Source organism: Notolepis coatsorum, assembly GCF_963971535.1.
Source record: "Notolepis coatsorum genome assembly, chromosome: 9".
Lineage (NCBI taxonomy): Eukaryota > Metazoa > Chordata > Actinopteri > Aulopiformes > Paralepididae > Notolepis > Notolepis coatsorum.
The window spans coordinates 95,886,859-95,905,474 of NC_140173.1; the positions used below are offsets into that span (position 1 = coordinate 95,886,859).

At 45.1% G+C, this 18,616-nt stretch overlaps 1 protein-coding gene across 1 annotated transcript in view; it reads right to left on the bottom strand.

The window, feature by feature from the left end:
* The window catches only part of ppp1r1c (protein phosphatase 1, regulatory (inhibitor) subunit 1C), a gene marked incomplete at its 5' end in the record, with an annotated part of 63,998 nt that overhangs the window by 35,051 nt on the left and 10,331 nt on the right, over nt 1-18,616 (bottom strand). Inside the window, one exon of the mRNA XM_084321580.1 lies at nt 3,204-3,258. Within this exon, the coding sequence (XP_084177706.1) occupies nt 3,204-3,258 (55 nt within the window). The remainder of the gene's footprint in view (nt 1-3,203; nt 3,259-18,616) is intronic.

Here is an 18,616-nt window from a genome sequence, read left to right on the forward strand (position 1 = left end):
CCGATCACCATTGAATTGTGCAAACCAATGTCACTTTGAACAGCAACAGCAACCAAAATACGTAAACATTAATGGGTCTCGAATGTCACGGCGCAGACGATAGACGCAGCCCGCTAGCCAGCCCGAGGCCAGCGTGTAAGCTAGTGATGAATCCGGCTAGCACGCTAGAATCTGTCATGTACATTGTTCAGTTAGCTCGTTAGCCTCCATAGAGCTCGGATGGGCAGCTGGTAGTTAGCCTGTCTGGGCCTGATAACAAGCAATTGTGAGTAGTCCGCCCTAACAATGTATTTAGGTCCACAACGCCAAGCCACTCACCCGACAAAGCTATCAAGCCACCGTCTCGACCAACCCCCCGAGATATTCCTCCGCTTTGGCCAACGACCAAAATGAGCGACGGTCATCGCCCTTACATAGCACAGACAATCTTGCGGGGGCGAATAGCATAGGCCTCAAGCCCAGTTTCCATAGCTTGGCCATGACCAGTTTGTATTCGCCCCTCTGTGCCTGAACCTCCGGTGTGAAGTCCTCGAAAATGGCCACTTTGTGATTGTCGAGACCCAGATCCCGCCTTCTGGCCCGGGCCGACCGCATGATGAGTTCTCTCTGCTGTAGCCTGTTTAGCTTGACAATGATGGGCCTCGGCTCCTTGCTCACATCAGGACTGGTCTTGCCCGCTCTGTAGGCCGATTCACATAAGGGCGGGTCGGGAAGAACATATTTCCCCAGTATTTTCTGCAGCAGCTCCGGCATGTTCTCCGAGAGACGTCCTCCCTCACTGCCCTCCGGTACACCGACAATCCTGATGTTGTATCGTCTCTCCCTGGACTGCATTTCCGCAATTACCGACTGTAATTTGGCGACGTCAGCCTGCCTAGCCAGCAGGGAACACTCCAGACCCTCCACCCTCTCGCCCTGTCGAGAGGCCTCAACCGTTAGCGAAGCTAGTTCGTTAGCGTTAGCTGCGGCGGCAGCGTGTAGCGACTCCATCTTTTCTCTCAACGGACCTACCGCCAGCCTGATTTCCTCCGACATTGCCCGATGGAAGGTATCAAAAAGTTCCGCCTGCGCTTTCATTTGTGCATCAGCTTTCATTTGTGCATCAAAGTCCGCATGGAGTTTGGTCACGACCGAGAGAATTTCACTTATCTCAGGCGAAAGCGAGGACGGGCTCGGTGCCATTTTGTCGGCTGTAGCGTTCATGGCTCTGGTTCCCTTCGACATCGTGAAAAGTTGAAAAAAGGTCGATGAAAGTAGTAGATGCTCGACCACTCAACAAAAAGACCAATAACAAATAAAAATAAAATAAAGACTAGTGGGGTGACAGTGTTTTCCGCACGATAATAGGGAGCTCCCGTGAAACACGTCTCACCCCATGAACGCCTGGCTCCGCCCCCCAGTTTCAAAAAGAAACTTAAAGGAACCATAATCCGGAAGGAAATCAATATATGTCATGCATGAGTGTAGCTGCAGCCATGTTATCCAAACTTCTTCTGTTTACTTTGTGTTTTTTTAAAGGTATGGTGAAATGGATTCACCTATGACCTTTTGTTTTATTTTCTATTGATTATGGATAGGGATGTCCCGATCGCCTTTTTTTGCTTCCGATCCGATCCCGATCATGTGATTTTAAATATCTTCCGATCCGATCTTTCACATTAGTAATCAATTTTGATGCATTTTTGTCAGAAACTGGCAGAGCGAGACAAGCCCATCTGTTGCCTATAGTCCGGGGGCGCGAGCGCGGAGGCGTTTGTTATTACATTCACCCTGAGAAATGTGCTTCTGCTTCATATGAGAAATATTAAAAGTTTCAATATATGTTTGCACATTAGTATACATTCAGTGTTCGACTTACGTAATGGTCCATTCTGGTCTGAAACGCCGACGATAATCCTCAGTCACGTAACGTTATCCTCCAGGTGAAAAGTTAGTCTGAAAACTTCGCCTCCAGCCTGTCCTTGCAAACATTGCAACTGGCTTGACTTTCTATTTTAAAATGCTTAGTTCCAAACCTCTGACATTAAGTCTAGCTGCTCAAGTCAGTGGATATTAACCGTGTTTCGGGAGCGACGTGTTGTACTGTTGTTGTGATGTGGAGCGTGTAGCGTGTAGCGTGTAGCGTCTAAATTAAAGGGGTGTTTGTTGCAACGGTGAAAATTAAAGGGGAATGTGTTTGTTGTGGACAAATATTCTGCTCTGTGTGACAATAAATACATTAATGATGATATATTATATGTAATTTAAAACCAAAACTAAGGCCTCCGTATGAGTTTAAGACGTGGACATGGTCATGTTTCTTTTTTTGACTGCCGATTTTTATTATTATGTTTTCCCGATCCCCGATCCTCTGAAAAGCACGTGATCGACGCCGATTCCGATCATGTGATCGGATCGGGACATCCCTAATATGGATGTGATATATGACTGATTTACACTGAATGTTTCATATTTGTATGTGTATATCTGTGCGGACCCCAGGAAGAATAGTCAACACGTTGATGATGACTAATGGGGATCCTAATAAACATAAACATACTCACTGCTTAAAGGAACACTCCAAGATTTTGGGAAATACACTTATTTGCCATCTTCCCTAGAGTCATCTATAAGTCAGCCAGTGATCAGTCTACCTCCATTTAAGGTCATGTCCTAACCTCTATCTAAGGTTATCTACTGGTCAGCTAGCGCCAATATAAGGTAATCTACTGGTCAGCGAGCGCCCATACAAGGTCATCTACTGATCAGCGGGTGCCCATATCAGGTCATCTACTGATCAGCGGGCGCCCATATCAGGTCATCTACTGATCAGCGGGCGCCCATATCAGGTCATCTACTGATAAGCGGGCGCCCATATCAGGTCATCTACTGGCCAACGAGCGCCCATATCAGGTCATCTACTGGTCAACGAGCACCCATATCAGGTCATCTACTGGTCAGCGAGCCGCTATGATCCACTGTCAATACCACTGATCCTTCTGGTGGTCAAGCTCCTCATTCACTTTCATTAATTTCAGCTGCCAAGCCAAATTGTCACCCCTGTGTCTGGTTAATAAAGTTGCTTATCTTAACAATCTTATCTTAACTTAACTTAATGCAATCTTATTGTAGTCAGGGATGAATTATCTTTTGTTACTTTTGACAGAGTGAGCAAATCAGCTCAGTCTCATCAGTATCATCAGTCTTTTTAGGGGTGTGGTTACCTTTCATGGTGGGCGGGCCGTAGGTGCTCTGCTTCCTGCGTGAGGCCTCTGGATCCTGGCCAATAGGAAGACATGTTAACATGTAGAACACATTTAAACAAAAGTCATTAATGAAATATAGACTCATTGTAGAGACACCTGCCAGTGTTGGACTGCTTGTCTGTTGCTGCTTTGATAGTATACTATAGTACAGTACAGTAGTGCCACCAATCTGGCCACCTCTCGTTGTTCCTGCTCCCAAAGTACACCCCACTCATAAAATGTGTGAAGCCCTCAGTCAGAACAGTTCAAATATGGCCTGAGGGGGCAGACTCTGAACTGAGGGGGTAGACTCTGAACTGAGGGGGCAGACTCTGGGCTGAGGTGGTAGACTATGAACTGAGGGGGCAGACTCTGGGCTGAGGTGGTAGACTCTGAACTGAGGGGGCAGACTCTGGGCTGAGGTGGTAGACTCTGGGCTGAGGGGGCAGACTCTGGGCTGAGGTGGTAGACTCTGAGGGGGTAGACTCTGAACTGAGGTGGTAGACTCTAAGCTGAGGTGGTAGACTCTGAACTGAGGGGGTAGACTCTGAACTGAGGTGGTAGACTCTGAACTGAGGGGGTAGACTCTGAGCTGAGGTGGTAGACTCTGAACTGAGGGGGTAGACTCTGAACTGAGGGGGTAGACTCTAAGCTGAGGTGGTAGACTCTGAACTGAGGTGGTAGACTCTGAACTGAGGGGGTAGACTCTGAGCTGAGGTGGTAGACTCTGAACTGAGGGGGTAGACTCTGAACTGAGGTGGTAGACTCTGAACTGAGGGGGTAGACTCTGAGCTGAGGTGGTAGACTCTGAACTGAGGGGGTAGACTCTGAACTGAGGGGGTAGACTCTAAGCTGAGGTGGTAGACTCTGAACTGAGGGGGTAGACTCTGGGCTGAGGGGGTAGACTCTGAACTGAGGGGGTAGACTCTGGGCTGAAGGGGTAGACTCTGAACTGAGGGGGTAGACTCTGGGCTGAGGGGGTAGACTCTGAACTGAGGGGGTAGACTCTGGGCTGAAGGGGTAGACTCTGAACTGAGGGGGTAGACTCTGAACTGAGGGGGTAGACTCTGAACTGAGGGGGTAGACTCTGGGCTGAGGGGGTAGACTCTGAACTGAGGGGGTAGACTCTGAACTGAGGGGGTAGACTCTGGGCTGAGGGGGTAGACTCTGAACTGAGGGGGTAGACTCTGAACTGAGGGGGTAGACTCTGAACTGAGGGGGTAGACTCTGAACTGAGGGGGTAGACTCTGAACTGAGGGGGTAGACTCTCAACTGAGGGGGTAGACTCTGAACTGAGGGGGTAGACTCTGAACTGAGGGGGTAGACTCTGGGCTGAGGGGGTAGACTCTGAACTGAGGGGGTAGACTCTGAACTGAGGGGGTAGACTCTGAGGGGGTAGACTCTGAACTGAGGGGGTAGACTCTGAGGGGGTAGACTCTGAGCTGAGGGGGTAGACTCTGGGCTGAGGGGGTAGACTCTGAGGGGGTAGACTCTGAGCTGAGGGGGTAGACTCTGAGGGGGTAGACTCTGAACTGAGGGGGTAGACTCTGAGGGGGTAGACTCTGAGGGGGTAGACTCTGAGCTGAGGGGGTAGAATCTGAGCTGCAGCACCGGTTCCAACACACAGACTGGAGTATGTTTGCTACACAGATCACCCTGGACTCCCACACTGATATTGACTCCTACACCTCCTTCATTGTTGACCACATCAACTTCAATATTGACAGTATCACCACCCTCAAACAGATCACTACATTCCCCAATCATGAACAAAGAGATCCGTTCACTACTAAAAGCATGTGACACTGCTTTTAGATCTAATGTTCTAGTCATTAGCTAACCTGAATAAGAGAATCAAGCGGGTCAAGCACAGCCACAAGATAAAGGTTGAAGAGCACTCCGACCCCCGATGCATGTGGCAGGGCATCCAGGCCATCAACAACAACTCTCCCCAAACCACTGACCCCTCCCTCCCTGATGAGCTCCATAACTTCTATGCCCAATTCGACAGAGACAACAAGGAGGTGCCCACCAAGGCTGCCCTCCCTGCCAACCACCAACCCCTCACTCTCTCCCCCACTCACCAGTGGCCTGGCCTGCCTGAGTCAAATTCACAGTAGAAATTATGGTCCCAGCCCGCGACTGCCCCCACTGATGTGTGTATGGCACTGAGCAGGACTAATGCACGTAAGGCAGCTGGCCCTGATGGAATCCCCGGCCGAGTGCTCAGGAAGTGCTGAGCAGCTGACCGAGGTCTTCAACCTGTCACTATCCCAGGCAGTTGTCCCAGCGTGCTTTAAAACCACCTCCATCGTTCCAGTGCCGAAACACTCCTCTGCCTTGAGCCTTAATGACTTCCGCCCGTTGCACTCACCCCCATTATCATGAAGTGCTTTGAGAGGCTGGTCTTGGCTCACCTAAAATCTGGCCTCTCACCCTCACTGGACAGACACAATTTGTCTACCATGAGAACAGGAGCACAGAGGATGCTACTCATCAGCGCTACATTCCGCCCTCGCCCACCTGGATGAGAGCAATACCCATGTGAGAATGCTGTTCATTGACTTCAGCTCAGCGTTCAACACCATCATCACCTCCAAACTCATCTCCAAATTTGGTGACCTTGTGGAAACCAAGGACCTGACATGAACCCTTCTGTCTGCAACTGGACATTTGACTTCCTAACGAACAGACCTCCTAGACAATCTCACCTCCTCCACCCTCACCCTGAACACCGGCGTCCTGCAAGGCTGCGTGCTGAGCCCCCTTCTCTACTCCCTCTTCACCCATGACTGCACTCCTATATACATGGCACCAACACCATTATTTAGTTTGCAGATGACACAACAGTGGTGGGCCTCATCAAAAACAATGATGAGTCTGCCAATAGGGAGGAGGTCCAGCATCTGGCAGCGTGGTGCGCCGACAACAACCTGGCCCTCAACACCAAGAAAACCAAGGAGCTCATCATGGACTTCAGGAAGACCAGAGCCAGTGTGCATGCCCCGTCCACATCAATGGGACGGAGGTTGAGCGTGTCTCCAGCTTCAAATTCCACATCTCTGAGGACCTCTCTTGGAACCTCAACACCTCAGCAGCTCACCTGTCCCCTCAGATTCGGGTGAACTATGATAGCATGTACAACAGTGCTGTATATATACCCATATTTATATTTACATTTATATTCTTATATTTACAGCATATATACATATATATTCGTCTGAATATACCTGCATATAACCCCTCTATATACTTACTTATACACCTGCAAATAACCCTTAGCTCTGTATGATAGCATGTACAAATGCTGTATATACATATATATATATATTTATTCTCACCGCATATACAGTACCTATCCATATCTGTCTGTATTTACCTGCACATAATCCTTTTACATATCTGTAGATATTATATCTATATACTATGTACTGTATATATCCTACTCTTACTAGTTATGCTGCTCGACAGTATGACTACTACCATACAGTCTTTACACCTGTATCGCTGTACATATTATACTACAACTCTGTACATATATCTGATTAGCACTACACTCAGTAGTACTAAATTATATATTTTATACCCAGTCTAATCACCTGTACATTGTATGTTACTATTGCACTTTACTGTTACATTTGCACTCTGGTTGGATGCCAAACTTATTTTCGATGTACTGTGCTTGTACAGTACTGACAATACATTTGAATCTATCTAATCTAATCTATGGTATAGTATAGTATAGTACAGTTATACCATATAATATAGTATTGTAAAGTGTTGTAGTATGATAATAGTATAGTATAGTATAGTATAGTATATTATAGTATAGTATAGTAGTATAGTTATTGTGACGGCCCCCACTCTACCTGCTTATTGGTGAGTCTGCTGCCTCTCCAGGAGCATGGTAGAGTGGGTGGCTCGTCAACCCAATTAGACTCACCTGGGCATTGAGAGCTGCCTGTATAAATATGTCCCTGTTTAACCTTCTCTCTCTGCTTCTCTATCAGGTTATCTACCACCCATTGAACTATAATATTCCTACTTATTACATGGCGTTTTCACATTCGCCGAAATGCTTGCTTCTGATTGGTCAATAGCCCGCGTCAGAGGTCCGTTATCACACAATAATGACCGCTGTGCGACAATAATGACCGCTGTGCGCAGCTGTTCGCAATCAAGCCCACTACAACACTGTATCAGTGCTGCTCAGCATATGCACAGCTGCACTCAGTCATGCAATCAGACCAGAGACCTGCCGGCTGCCGATAATAATAATCACTTTATTTGGGCTGACAGAGCCACAGAACAACTGCGTCTTCATTTGATCTAATCTTGTCGATGAATTAGGTATATTGTTAGTAAGTTAGCCATGTAATAAGCGGGATAATGTATAGCTATACTCGATCATTGTCGCAAAATAATTGACCTTCACTGACGTTTAAAACACCTCGGCGCTGCGCCTCTGTATTTTAAACTCTGTGTCGGTCAATTATTTTGCGACAATGACCTCGTAGCTATACATTATCCCTTACTTACACCACACCGCACCACACTTCACTTTTCACTCATCCACACTGGCATACAAACAATTAGCCTCCAAACAGATGCTAACAATCAGGCTACAAACACTAGCTCTAAATTAGCCCTCAGGTCAAAGACACTAGTTAACCAATTAACCCTTCCAATTAGCCCTTTCAGAACCAGACAGAGCCAAGCAAAAAGTCCCAACAGGAACTCAAACCAAATGCCAGAAAGAATCGAACTAATAGTTCAATAAAACCAGGCCAAATTACAACAAATCAAACCAAACAAAGTAAATCTCAACAAAAGGTCCACCAACTACTAAACCAAACAACCAAACAGGACGAGCCCCCAATTTGTCACATTACAAAACAATATACTATAGCCTATTATATTGTAATGTACTACACTGCCCTGCAGAAGCTAACCACAGTGAAACAGTGAAACTGAGAGAAGGTTATTTGACCATCCAGTGATTCTGTAGTTACCAGTGGCATAGCGTGGGTAAAATAACAGGATGCCAAGTTTTTTTTTAATAATTATTTTTTATTAATTAACTCATTCACTGCCAATGACGATTATACTCGTTATTGGTATGGTATGGTTTATTTCTTAATCCCCGAGGGGAAACATGGTTTGCCACCAGAGCAAATACACATATACAAACATGAAAGACACAGTTACATGATACAATACACTACAGGATACACAACACAATAGGAGAGCTTCTTAACACAATGCTATCGGTGTTCGTTAAACATTTTCACCGCAGCAGGTACAAAGGACCTTCTCAATCGCTCAGTAGAGCATTGAGGCATCAGCAATCTGTTACTAAATGAGCTTCGCAGAGCATCGAAAATACTAAACAATGGGTGGCCTACAAAAGATAAAATGGTGTTCAGTTTAGTCCTGGTTCGCTTGACTATGGTGATCTCCAGGGGGGGGGGGGAAAAACCTCTCTAGCACGGATGTGGCTGTGGAAGAAAGTCATCAATGATATTATTTCACTCTTTCCCCCACCCCTACTTATAGTGTTGTGGTAATTCTTGAATAGTTTGATCTTCTGCAGCTGTGTCCCTCGTTCCCCTCTCCCTCCCCCAGTTACCCACCCACCCCCCCGGGGTCTCATTCACACCCATACATACCAGGACAGGGAAGGGGGGGGGGAACATTAGAAAATAGGAATAAAATAATAATAAAAGATATGGAAGTGCAGTTAGAGGTGTAAAGCTCTATCCTTTCTAAGTCTCTTCATTGATAGTCAGGGTATCGATGTGTTGCAGAAATGGTTGCCAGGTCACATGGAATGTTTCAAGGGAGCCCTTTAGGGAGAATCTGATTCGTTCAAGCCTAATGCAATGTAGTATCTCATGTATCCATCTGTTGTGAGTGGGAGGGGAAGGGTGTATCCACTTAAAGAGAATAAGTCTCCTAGCGAGGAGGGTAGTGAACGCCACAACTCGTTTTGCAGCCCTAGATGCGATAGAAGGGGTATTCGGGATACCGAAAAAGGCAGTGAGTGGATCAGGGTCTAACGTCACACCCAGGACCCTACTCAGTGTATCAAATATTGCAGTCCAAAACTCTGTGAGTTTGGGGCACGTCCAAAACATGTGCATATAATCGGCCGGAGATTGTTTACATCTATTACACGCATCCGTTCTATCCGGGTATATCTTTGCTAACCTCGCATTGGTGTAATGAACCCTATGCAGGATCCTACACTGCAGCAAACTGTGTCTTGCACATATAGAGGAGGTGTACAAGGTCTAATATATGATCCCATTGTTCATCTGTAATGATAATTCCCAGATCTTCATCCCATTTGGCTTTTAGGGAGTCTAAGCAAGTTGGGTTCATCCAAAATATTTTATCATATATAATTGAGACGAGCCCTTTCCGCCCGGTGCCGAGCGATAGGAGAGGGTCAGTCCTAGAGTCTGGAGGACGGCCAGGGAATTGTGGGAATTGGTTCTGAACAAAATGTCTGATCTGAAAAAAACAAAAAAGGTGGGAGTTTGGAAGACCAAATCTTTTTGATAATTCTGCAAACGAGGAGAACACACCTCCGGAGTAGAGGTCATTAATGGTTAGCAAACCTTTGTTCGCCCAGCTTCTGAATACAGGATCAGAACAGGACGGTAGGAATAGGTGATTGCGAGAGATTGGAGCTAGCCCCGACGGAGCGTGTAGGCCAAATTGTTTCCTAAACTGATTCCAGATTTTCAAAGTATCCGTTACAATTTGGTTCCGAGCCACCTGTTTAATAGGGATTGAAATGGGTAGTTGGGATGTTGCCACAGACCAGAGTGAGTACTTTGAAGAGGAGACTTCCATCCGAGCCCATTGGGGTTGGTCTTCTTCCTCCCTCCTGGTCCTCCAGTAAAGGAGTTTGTTTATATTACATGCCCAGTAGTAACAGCAAAGATTAGGCAAAGCCAACCCCCCTTCTGATTTGGGAAGTTGCATGATCGTCCTCTTAATACGTGCTCTTTTGTTACCCCACAGGAATGAACCAATAAGTTGATCAATCGAAGTGAAAAAGGCTTTATTAATAAATATTGGTATATGCTGAAAAGCATATAAAATCGGGGTAAGACCACCATCTTTATCAGGTTAACCCTTCCCAGAAGTGAGAGGGGGAGAGAGGACCATCTCGTCAGATCTAACTTAAAGCGATCCAGCAGAGGGCGGACATTTTTTGCGAAGAGCTCCGTCTGTGATTTGGCCATAAAAATCCCTAGATATGTGAATCCTTCCGTGGCCCTTTTAAAGGGGAAAAGCGATTGAGGAAGCCGTTCCGCAGATGCATTAACAGGTAAATATTCACTTTTCTGGAGATTAAGTTTGTACCCAGAGAGCTGCCTATTCTGTTCTAGAATGTCCAGGATAGCAGGGATGGACGATGACGGATTGGAGACATAGAGTAGGAGATCATCGGCATACAATGAGAGTTTATGAACCAGGCCGAACCTCTCAATCCCCTCAAATCTGTCCTCACTGCGAAGCCATATGGCTAAAGGTTCTGTGGCGAGCACGTAGAGCAAGGGAGAAAGCGGGCATCCTTGACGGGTGCCACGATAAAGCGCAAACTGGCCCGACTTGGTACCATTCACATTAACCGAGGCCACCAGGGACGAGTATAGGAGTTTTATCCATGAAATAAAACCTGGGCCCAAACCGAATTTCTCAAGTGTATGGAACAGGTATCTCCATTCCACTCTGTCAAACGCTTTCTCAGCATCTAGGGAGAGTACCATTTCTGGTGCGCCAGTCGTGGTTGTGAAAAGGATATTTAACAGCCTTCTGGTGTTAAAGAAGGATTGCCTGTCCATGATGAAACCCGTCTGATCCGGGTCTATCAGGAATGGGACCACCTTCTGAAGACGGCATGAAAGGACCTTAGCCAATATTTTACAATCCACATTAAGGAGGGAGATTGGTCTGTAACTGCTACAAAGGAGAGGGTCTTTACCTTTTTTGAGCAGCAGGGATAATGACGCCTCTGATAGCGTGGGCGGCATTTGGCCCTTTAGAAGGGAGTCGTTATATACTCTCAGTAGGAAAGGAGCAACCAACACGGAGTACGTTTTATAAAATTCTGTAGTATAGCCATCTGGCCCGGGTGATTTACCACTTTGTAAAGATTTGATTGCCTCAGTCACTTCAGAGATGGTTATAGGCGTGCCTAACTCTTCATCTTCCGCTTTATTCGCTTGAGGGTACTTGAGAGACTTGAGGGGGTTTGGGCGATCCCAGTCCTGCTGGGAAGACTCCAACGTGTAAAGTTTGGAATAATAGTCAGAGAAAATTTCAGAAATGTCCGTAGGGTCTGTTGTAGTGACACCTAATTGGGATTTTATCCTGGGAATCAGTCTAGAGGCACTCCCCACTCGTGCTTGGTACGCAAGTAATTTTCCTGCCTTGTCCCCCTGTTCGAAAAAACGTTGCTTGGTGTGCAGGAGTAGTCTCTCGATCTTACTAGTTGAAAGCAAATCATATTGTGATTGAAGCTGGAGTCGTTTTTTATATAGAGCAGGGGTGGGTTTAGACGAGTACTGGATGTCTAATCGTTTAATCTCATCTGATATACCCGTTAATTTGGATTGTTCCTGCTTCCCAAAATGAGAGGTGAAGGAGATGGCCTGTCCGCGGAGATATGCCTTAAAGGCCTCCCAGAGTATGTCACTGCTAACTTCAGGTGTGTCGTTTATCTCAAAGAATATTTTTATTTGTGTATGAATAAAATCCTTAAATTCAGGTTCAGATAATAAGTGGGAGTTGAATCTCCAAAATTTAGAGGGTGTCCTACCCTGGGGGAAGTTAATTTCAACGGATGTCGGGGCATGATCGGAAATGACTATACTATGGTACTTAGTAGAGACTACATTATGTAGTCGTTTTTCATCTAGTAAAAAGAAGTCTATCCTCGAATATGTGTGATGGACATGGGAGAAGAAGGAGAAAAGTTTATCGGTAGGACATTTTGTTCTCCAAGGGTCTATAAGGCCAAGCTGGTCCATGTGAAATTTTAGGATGTTCGCCGCTTTGGAGATGGCCTGTCAAGTTCTATGTTTTGGACCTGATTAAAGTCTCCTCCGATAATTATGTGATGATCATTAAGGTTAGGTATCGAGGAAAATAAATTGGATACAAATTTATCATTGTCCCAATTTGGTGCATATATTGAGGCCAAAACCACCGGAATGTTCTGCAGCCTGCCCGACACTATAACATATCGTCCGTCAGGGTCAGTTAAAATGGTGGAAGGCTCGAAGGGTACATCCCTATGTATAATAATTGCAGCTCCCCTGGCTTTTGCAGAGAATTTAGAATGAAAAATGTGTCCCATCCATGCTCTCTTAATACGGGGGATATCTGAGGTGCAGATGTGTGTCTCTTGTAAAAAAACAAAGGTCACCCTTGAGATGCCGTAGGTGGTTAAGTACCTTGTTAGCCTTGATAGAGTTATTCATCCCTTTGACATTCCATGAGACGAAACGGATGTTCCTGCCCGTCACTGCCATGTTCTGTTAAGTATATACATACCTGAGTTGAAAAGATGAAACATAGGAAGAGAGGAGAAAGGTAGAGGGGGATAAAGAAAGGGGGGGGGATTGACGCACACACATGCACCCACACAACCATACACAAACATACTCACCCGGGGGTACATCCCTTGGTCCCTAAGGGAACAGTAACAGCCTTTGTACCTCTCAGGATACGCTGCTTCCGGTGGAGACTTCATCCTCACTCCTCTTTTCCCCTCTCTCCCGTTCATTTTGAACAGCCTCCAATATGGTTATCGATAAACTTTTAAATTTGTGTTAAAAGAACATTCGAACAGCCAAAAAAAACAAAAAAACAAAAGAAAAAAGGGATGAATACATTCAAAAATTAGAATAGAATAAAATGAAAGATATTCGCAACACAACTCGGGGCTCATCCATTAGAGCATGGATGTAAAAGTGCTACCAATGACTCCCACTAAGGAGTGTGACCCATAAAAAGTTGAGAGTGAACGAGTATACCGAGGCGCTCCAGTGTGCCTAGGTCAACCTATAATTTAGTGGACCTAGGCAAAGCCCGCTTCCAACCTATAACAGCTCGAAGAGAATGTCTTTAGCCCCTGCTACCATGCCAACTAGTGATATAAAAATTGCAAAACCTTAACAGAGTTGAAAAAGAGGCGCCACTTTCTTCTTTTTTTTCTTTCTCCTTTTGTCTATAAAAAAATATATACATATATTTAAAGAGTAAAATAATAATAATCAAGAGGTCTATGCAGTCACAGGGGTTACACGAATCAGGGACCTCAAAATGTACCTAAAATATGTATAGAAAGGTAATGTGGTTAGCTACATTCGGCAGTGTTAGAGACCTGTACCTTCAGACAGTAAAAAGAAGCGTGTTCAGTAACTTGAGTGCTTCCTGAAACATGTATACAAAACCCCCACTACCCAATAGATACTATCCGGTTTGTCTGTATTGAGACCCTCAGATAGTAAGAGGAGCATGTACACCCTGAGTATGCTCACCCTGCATAGAGAGTCATAAGTATATAAATCCATACAAAAAGAAAGGGCAAATTAAGTTAAGAAAAAAAAAAAATATATATATATATATATATAAAAAATAAAAAAGGCAATAACAAAAATTACGAAATAGGGAGCAGAAGAAAACGGCATGAACTTAGTCACAAGGTCATGGCTATAGCAACCTGAGTGGCATAGGGTTCTTTTTGAAGGAGTCACTCCGATTGAAATAACAATATTACCCTTCTGAGGCATAGGTGGCCACTCTATTGTGACTGGGCACTGTAATCCAACCAAAGTCTACAAGTTCAGCCGCACATTCAATATGTCGTAATCATGTCTATTGCTGTTGGTGTTGGTTTCAGCTGGCCCCGAGGTGTCCGTTAGACCTAGGTAAATGGTCTAATAAATTCAGGCCCAGTCTCCTGAAGCATACACATAGAACCTTCATTATCCTGTCAAACCGGTCCAGTCTATTTATCTTGCAGCCTCTAAACAGAGGGAACGTTTACAATTTGAATGAGAGAGAGACACATGTAAAAGAAGAGCTAATAAAGAATAATAAAAAAAAGGAATTAGAAATGAGCGTAAATAGAATCCGCGTCGGCTATTTGGGAAGCATAAAGTTCTGTTTCAGAAGCCAGTCCGCTTAATGTCAATAGCATCTCCCCATGAAGTATAAGTGTCAGGTCTAACGCGGTTGACCAGTTTAGCCCAACCGATGTCTATAATTTCAGTCTCGCATTCTACATTCATTGTTCATTGCTGCCGGTGTCAGGTTAGCTTACCCCTAGGTACTCGTTAGGTAGCCGTCCACGCTAGGCTAGCTTGGCCTTGAGGTACGTTTCAGCATCGCCAACAGACATGAAGCGTAATCTGTCCCCGCTCTCCTCCGTAATCATCAGTTTGGCCGGGTAATGAAGACTAGGCCTCAGCCCCCGTTTGTAAAGTAGTGCCATCACATCGCGGTACGGTGCTCGCTGTTCCAACACAGCCGGGGTATAATCCTCGTAGAAAGAAATTTGTTGACCGTCGTACTGCATCTCTGCCCTTCTCTTTCTGGCCTCCCGGATCACCCGTTCTTTGGTTTGATAATTATGGAACCTGATGATAACAGGCCTAGGCTTTTCACCCTGCTTCGGCTTAGCCGCTAGCGACCTGTGTGCACGGTCCAATTCTGGAGGGGTAGGGAGGGTTTCTGCCCCAAAAACCTGGGATAAAAGGGTAGCGAAGAAGGATGTTGGTCTCGGGCCCTCAATCTGTTCTGGTAGTCCAATGATCCGAAGGTTGTTACGCCGCCCTCGAGCCTCGAGGTCCTCCGCTTTAGCCTTTAGCATAGCATGGCTAGCCCTCAGATCGGCACATGTAGCCTCTAGCGACGCAATTCTTTCGCTTACAGATTCCGCATTCTCCTCCAGGGACTTGACCCGCTGTCCGTTGTTGGCCACGTCCGATTTCATTTGGTCAAGTTTATTTTCCAGAGTGGTAATGGCTTTTCTGAACTCGGTGGTCATAGCCTCTTTGTGGCCTTGCTAAAAGCGTCGTCCGCCTCCTCTTCTTTCTGAACATCGCCCGGTTTTGGTTTTGGAGTCTTGGATGTCATCTTTGCAAGGACAAATATTTAGTTAGCTGTATCGATACTTGCATATAAAAAAGAACTATGAAGGTTTGGAGTCTTAAAACGTGGAATTTAAAAAAACATGAGGGAGAGAGGGAAAACACGTCTTACACCCTGCTCACCATACCGGAAGTCCCTGAGCCAGCCTTTTTGATGATTTTATTTATACGGTTTTTGTCCGAAACAGTGATGCTGCCCCCCCAGCAGAGAACAGCATTGAACAGGACACTAGCCAGGATACCTTGACCGTTATTGAAAGCAGAAACGTCTCAAAGGAATGGCATACAAGGGCAAAGGTGGCAACAAAATACATGCAAAAGCTATGGGTCCTCCCTGCAATTCAAAGTTTTCTCAACGAGTCACGACTCGAGACTGCCAATCCATTACAGAAGAACAGAGGCAGTGGATATTTCAGAATGTTTGGTCAATGAACACCTGGGAAGAACGTCGGTTATACATCAAAACTTTGGTCACAAAGGTCGCCATAAAGCAAAAGAAAGTTGCTGCAGGATCCAGGCGCAATGCGTCATTGTCCTACCAACTTAAACTTCAGGATGGAACGAGTCATAAAGTGTGCCAGGCACCTTTTTCTTCTACACTTGGTCTCCCTGAAAGAACCATTAGACACTGGCTGAATGAAGACACCATCGACCATGACGAACAAGCAGCAGCCCCGCCAACAAAATCTGGACCTAAGAGTGGCAAGCATGCAAAGCTGGAAACTGACGTCACATATTTCCTTAAGGACTGGTTGAAGGACCTGCCCACTGTTGATTAGCATTACTGCAGAAGCACAGCGACCTACAAAAACAAGAAGTTCCTTCACCCAGGCACAGTGTGACAGCATGCATAGTACCATTGAACGTAAAATTATTACGGATATCATCACCCCGAGAGACTACGTGATCATACTCCAGACTGCAATAATCAGACCATCACCCTACCAGGTGAAGGTGGTCAAGCATGATGCAATCCTGAAATTGAATGGCTCTTACATCCTCAGCATCAGACCAGGCAAAAAAGCTGGAGATCCGACTGTACATAATTTGCGGGCTCTTCAGTTTAGCAGTGATGGCAAGGTCCATTACAAGCTATCCTTCTCGGATAACTCATGGGAAGCACTGCCACAGAGGGTCCAGGTGCCAAACAAGCCGATGACATGGATTAGAATGTTTCCACATGCTCTGCCAATCACAGAGAGGACATTTCAGGACCTTCAGTCCATGAAACATGTCATGCCTTCTTCGATAATTTGCCACATAAATAGGCATCAATCAATAGCTCTGCAAAGAAGAGCTGAAGGGAGAAGTGAGGAGAGGAACATGCCTCCCAGTGTTTGATTTTCCTGCCATTTGTTTGATTTTGAGTGATTTAACTACAATAAAAACCCAGTAAAGAAGAGCTGGAGGGAGAAGTAAAGAGAGGAACATGCCTCCCAGTGTTTGATTCACCTGCATGTTTGATTTAGCCAAGAGTGATTTGAGTTGTAACTGTTGAGCTTCATTGTATTAAAGGGCCAACTACGGCCAAACTACCCTCTGTCTCCTGAGTCTCTGAGTGTCCTGCTAGCGTGGCTTATCCTTCCCCAATTTCTGTCAAAGAAGTGGGAATAAAAGAAGTGACAAGTTTTGCCCAAGTCACTTACTCAAGAAGTAATTTGGCCTAAGTCAGGTTTAAAATGGCTCAAGTCACAACGGCATGTTTGTAAATTGGCTTATTAAGTCATTTATTCCTTTTATGTTACATAATTGACAGACATCGTTATTTTTGTTAATTGACTTGTATTGTCATAACCTTTTTGTGTGAAATGATTAATAAATATAATATATTATATATATATATGGTTCAGTTTATTATGTTTCCTGAAAAACGTGAAATTATGACTTAGGCCACTATTTTAACTCTTTGACTGCAACCAGTTATTGACCATTTTAGCTATGTTTGCAGACCCATTGTGTGTTCTGTATTATAGCTATGGAGACAATAGTATGGCTAATTTTACAGGCATTGTTCATAGTCCATTACTGACTAATCAGTTCATTTCTACACACTGTAGTTTGTTACACGCTACACGCTAAACATCGCACCATTTCCAAAATAATCCAGTCTTTTTCCATAGATCGCCAGATATGACGCGTTTTATGCAATAAGCCCAAATCGTTCTGGTTGATCACCTGAAGCCCAAAATACTCCCAAATCAAAGGTATATACCATGTACATATGTGCCTTCACAAAATCATCATGCAATCGAAAATGCGATTGGTACAAGACGCTTGGTTTAGGTCCGGTAAGATACGACACTGATCGTTACAGAAACATGTTTCAGGTTCGGTAAAATAGACATAGAATATACCTTACTGTACAAAAGGCCCAAGGACTGGGTAGACATAAGGACTGTGGGGTTCTGCTGTTCTGCTGTTCTGCAGCGGGACGCCTCTCAGTCAGACATAAAGGCTGTGGGGGGCTGCTCTGCTGTTCTACAGCTGGATGCCTCAGACATGTCTAGACATGTCTGTCGATAGCCAGCATCTATATATACTAGTGGGCTTAGTGATTCCTTCAGTTCATGTGTGCGTCCCTGATCACAAGTAAGTGTTACATATGTGCATAATGAGGACGCTTAGTTATTGTTGGTGATTTATATGGTTAAGGCTTATACTAATGTTATAATTCTACCAGCTGTTTAGGAAGCAATTTACCAGTATGTTTATAGTGATAATCTAGCCTATTGGGTATAATCTATGTTGTTGATTATAGTATTTAGTATCTGTTTAGCACAGTTTATCCCTGTAACTAGTACAGGTAAAGCACTGCTTATCCCCATTGGTAGTTCCACTCGTGAGGTTTATGTTACTTGTAGCAACAGTATATTGTATAGTATATAACAGACTGATTAATAAGTACTAGTAACGCTGATGTCTTTGTTTCCTCCCCATTTAGAACCACACACACTCTCACATACTCCCACCGTGTTAATGGGAAATAGAAGTAGAAATTGCCTGTGCATCTGTCTGACCATTGATAATAAAACTCATCAAAGAACATTCCTGCCTCCCGTGTCCTGACTAGACACCCCGTGTTGTTGAGGTCATCACGGCATCAGACTCCAGTTCGCCAACTCCACCCAGAAAGAGTAGGTGAAACGCAGGTCTCCCCTGCCCGTGCACCTCACTACTCCCCAGCCGAGGATCACCCAAGTATAGCTGCAGTGGAGC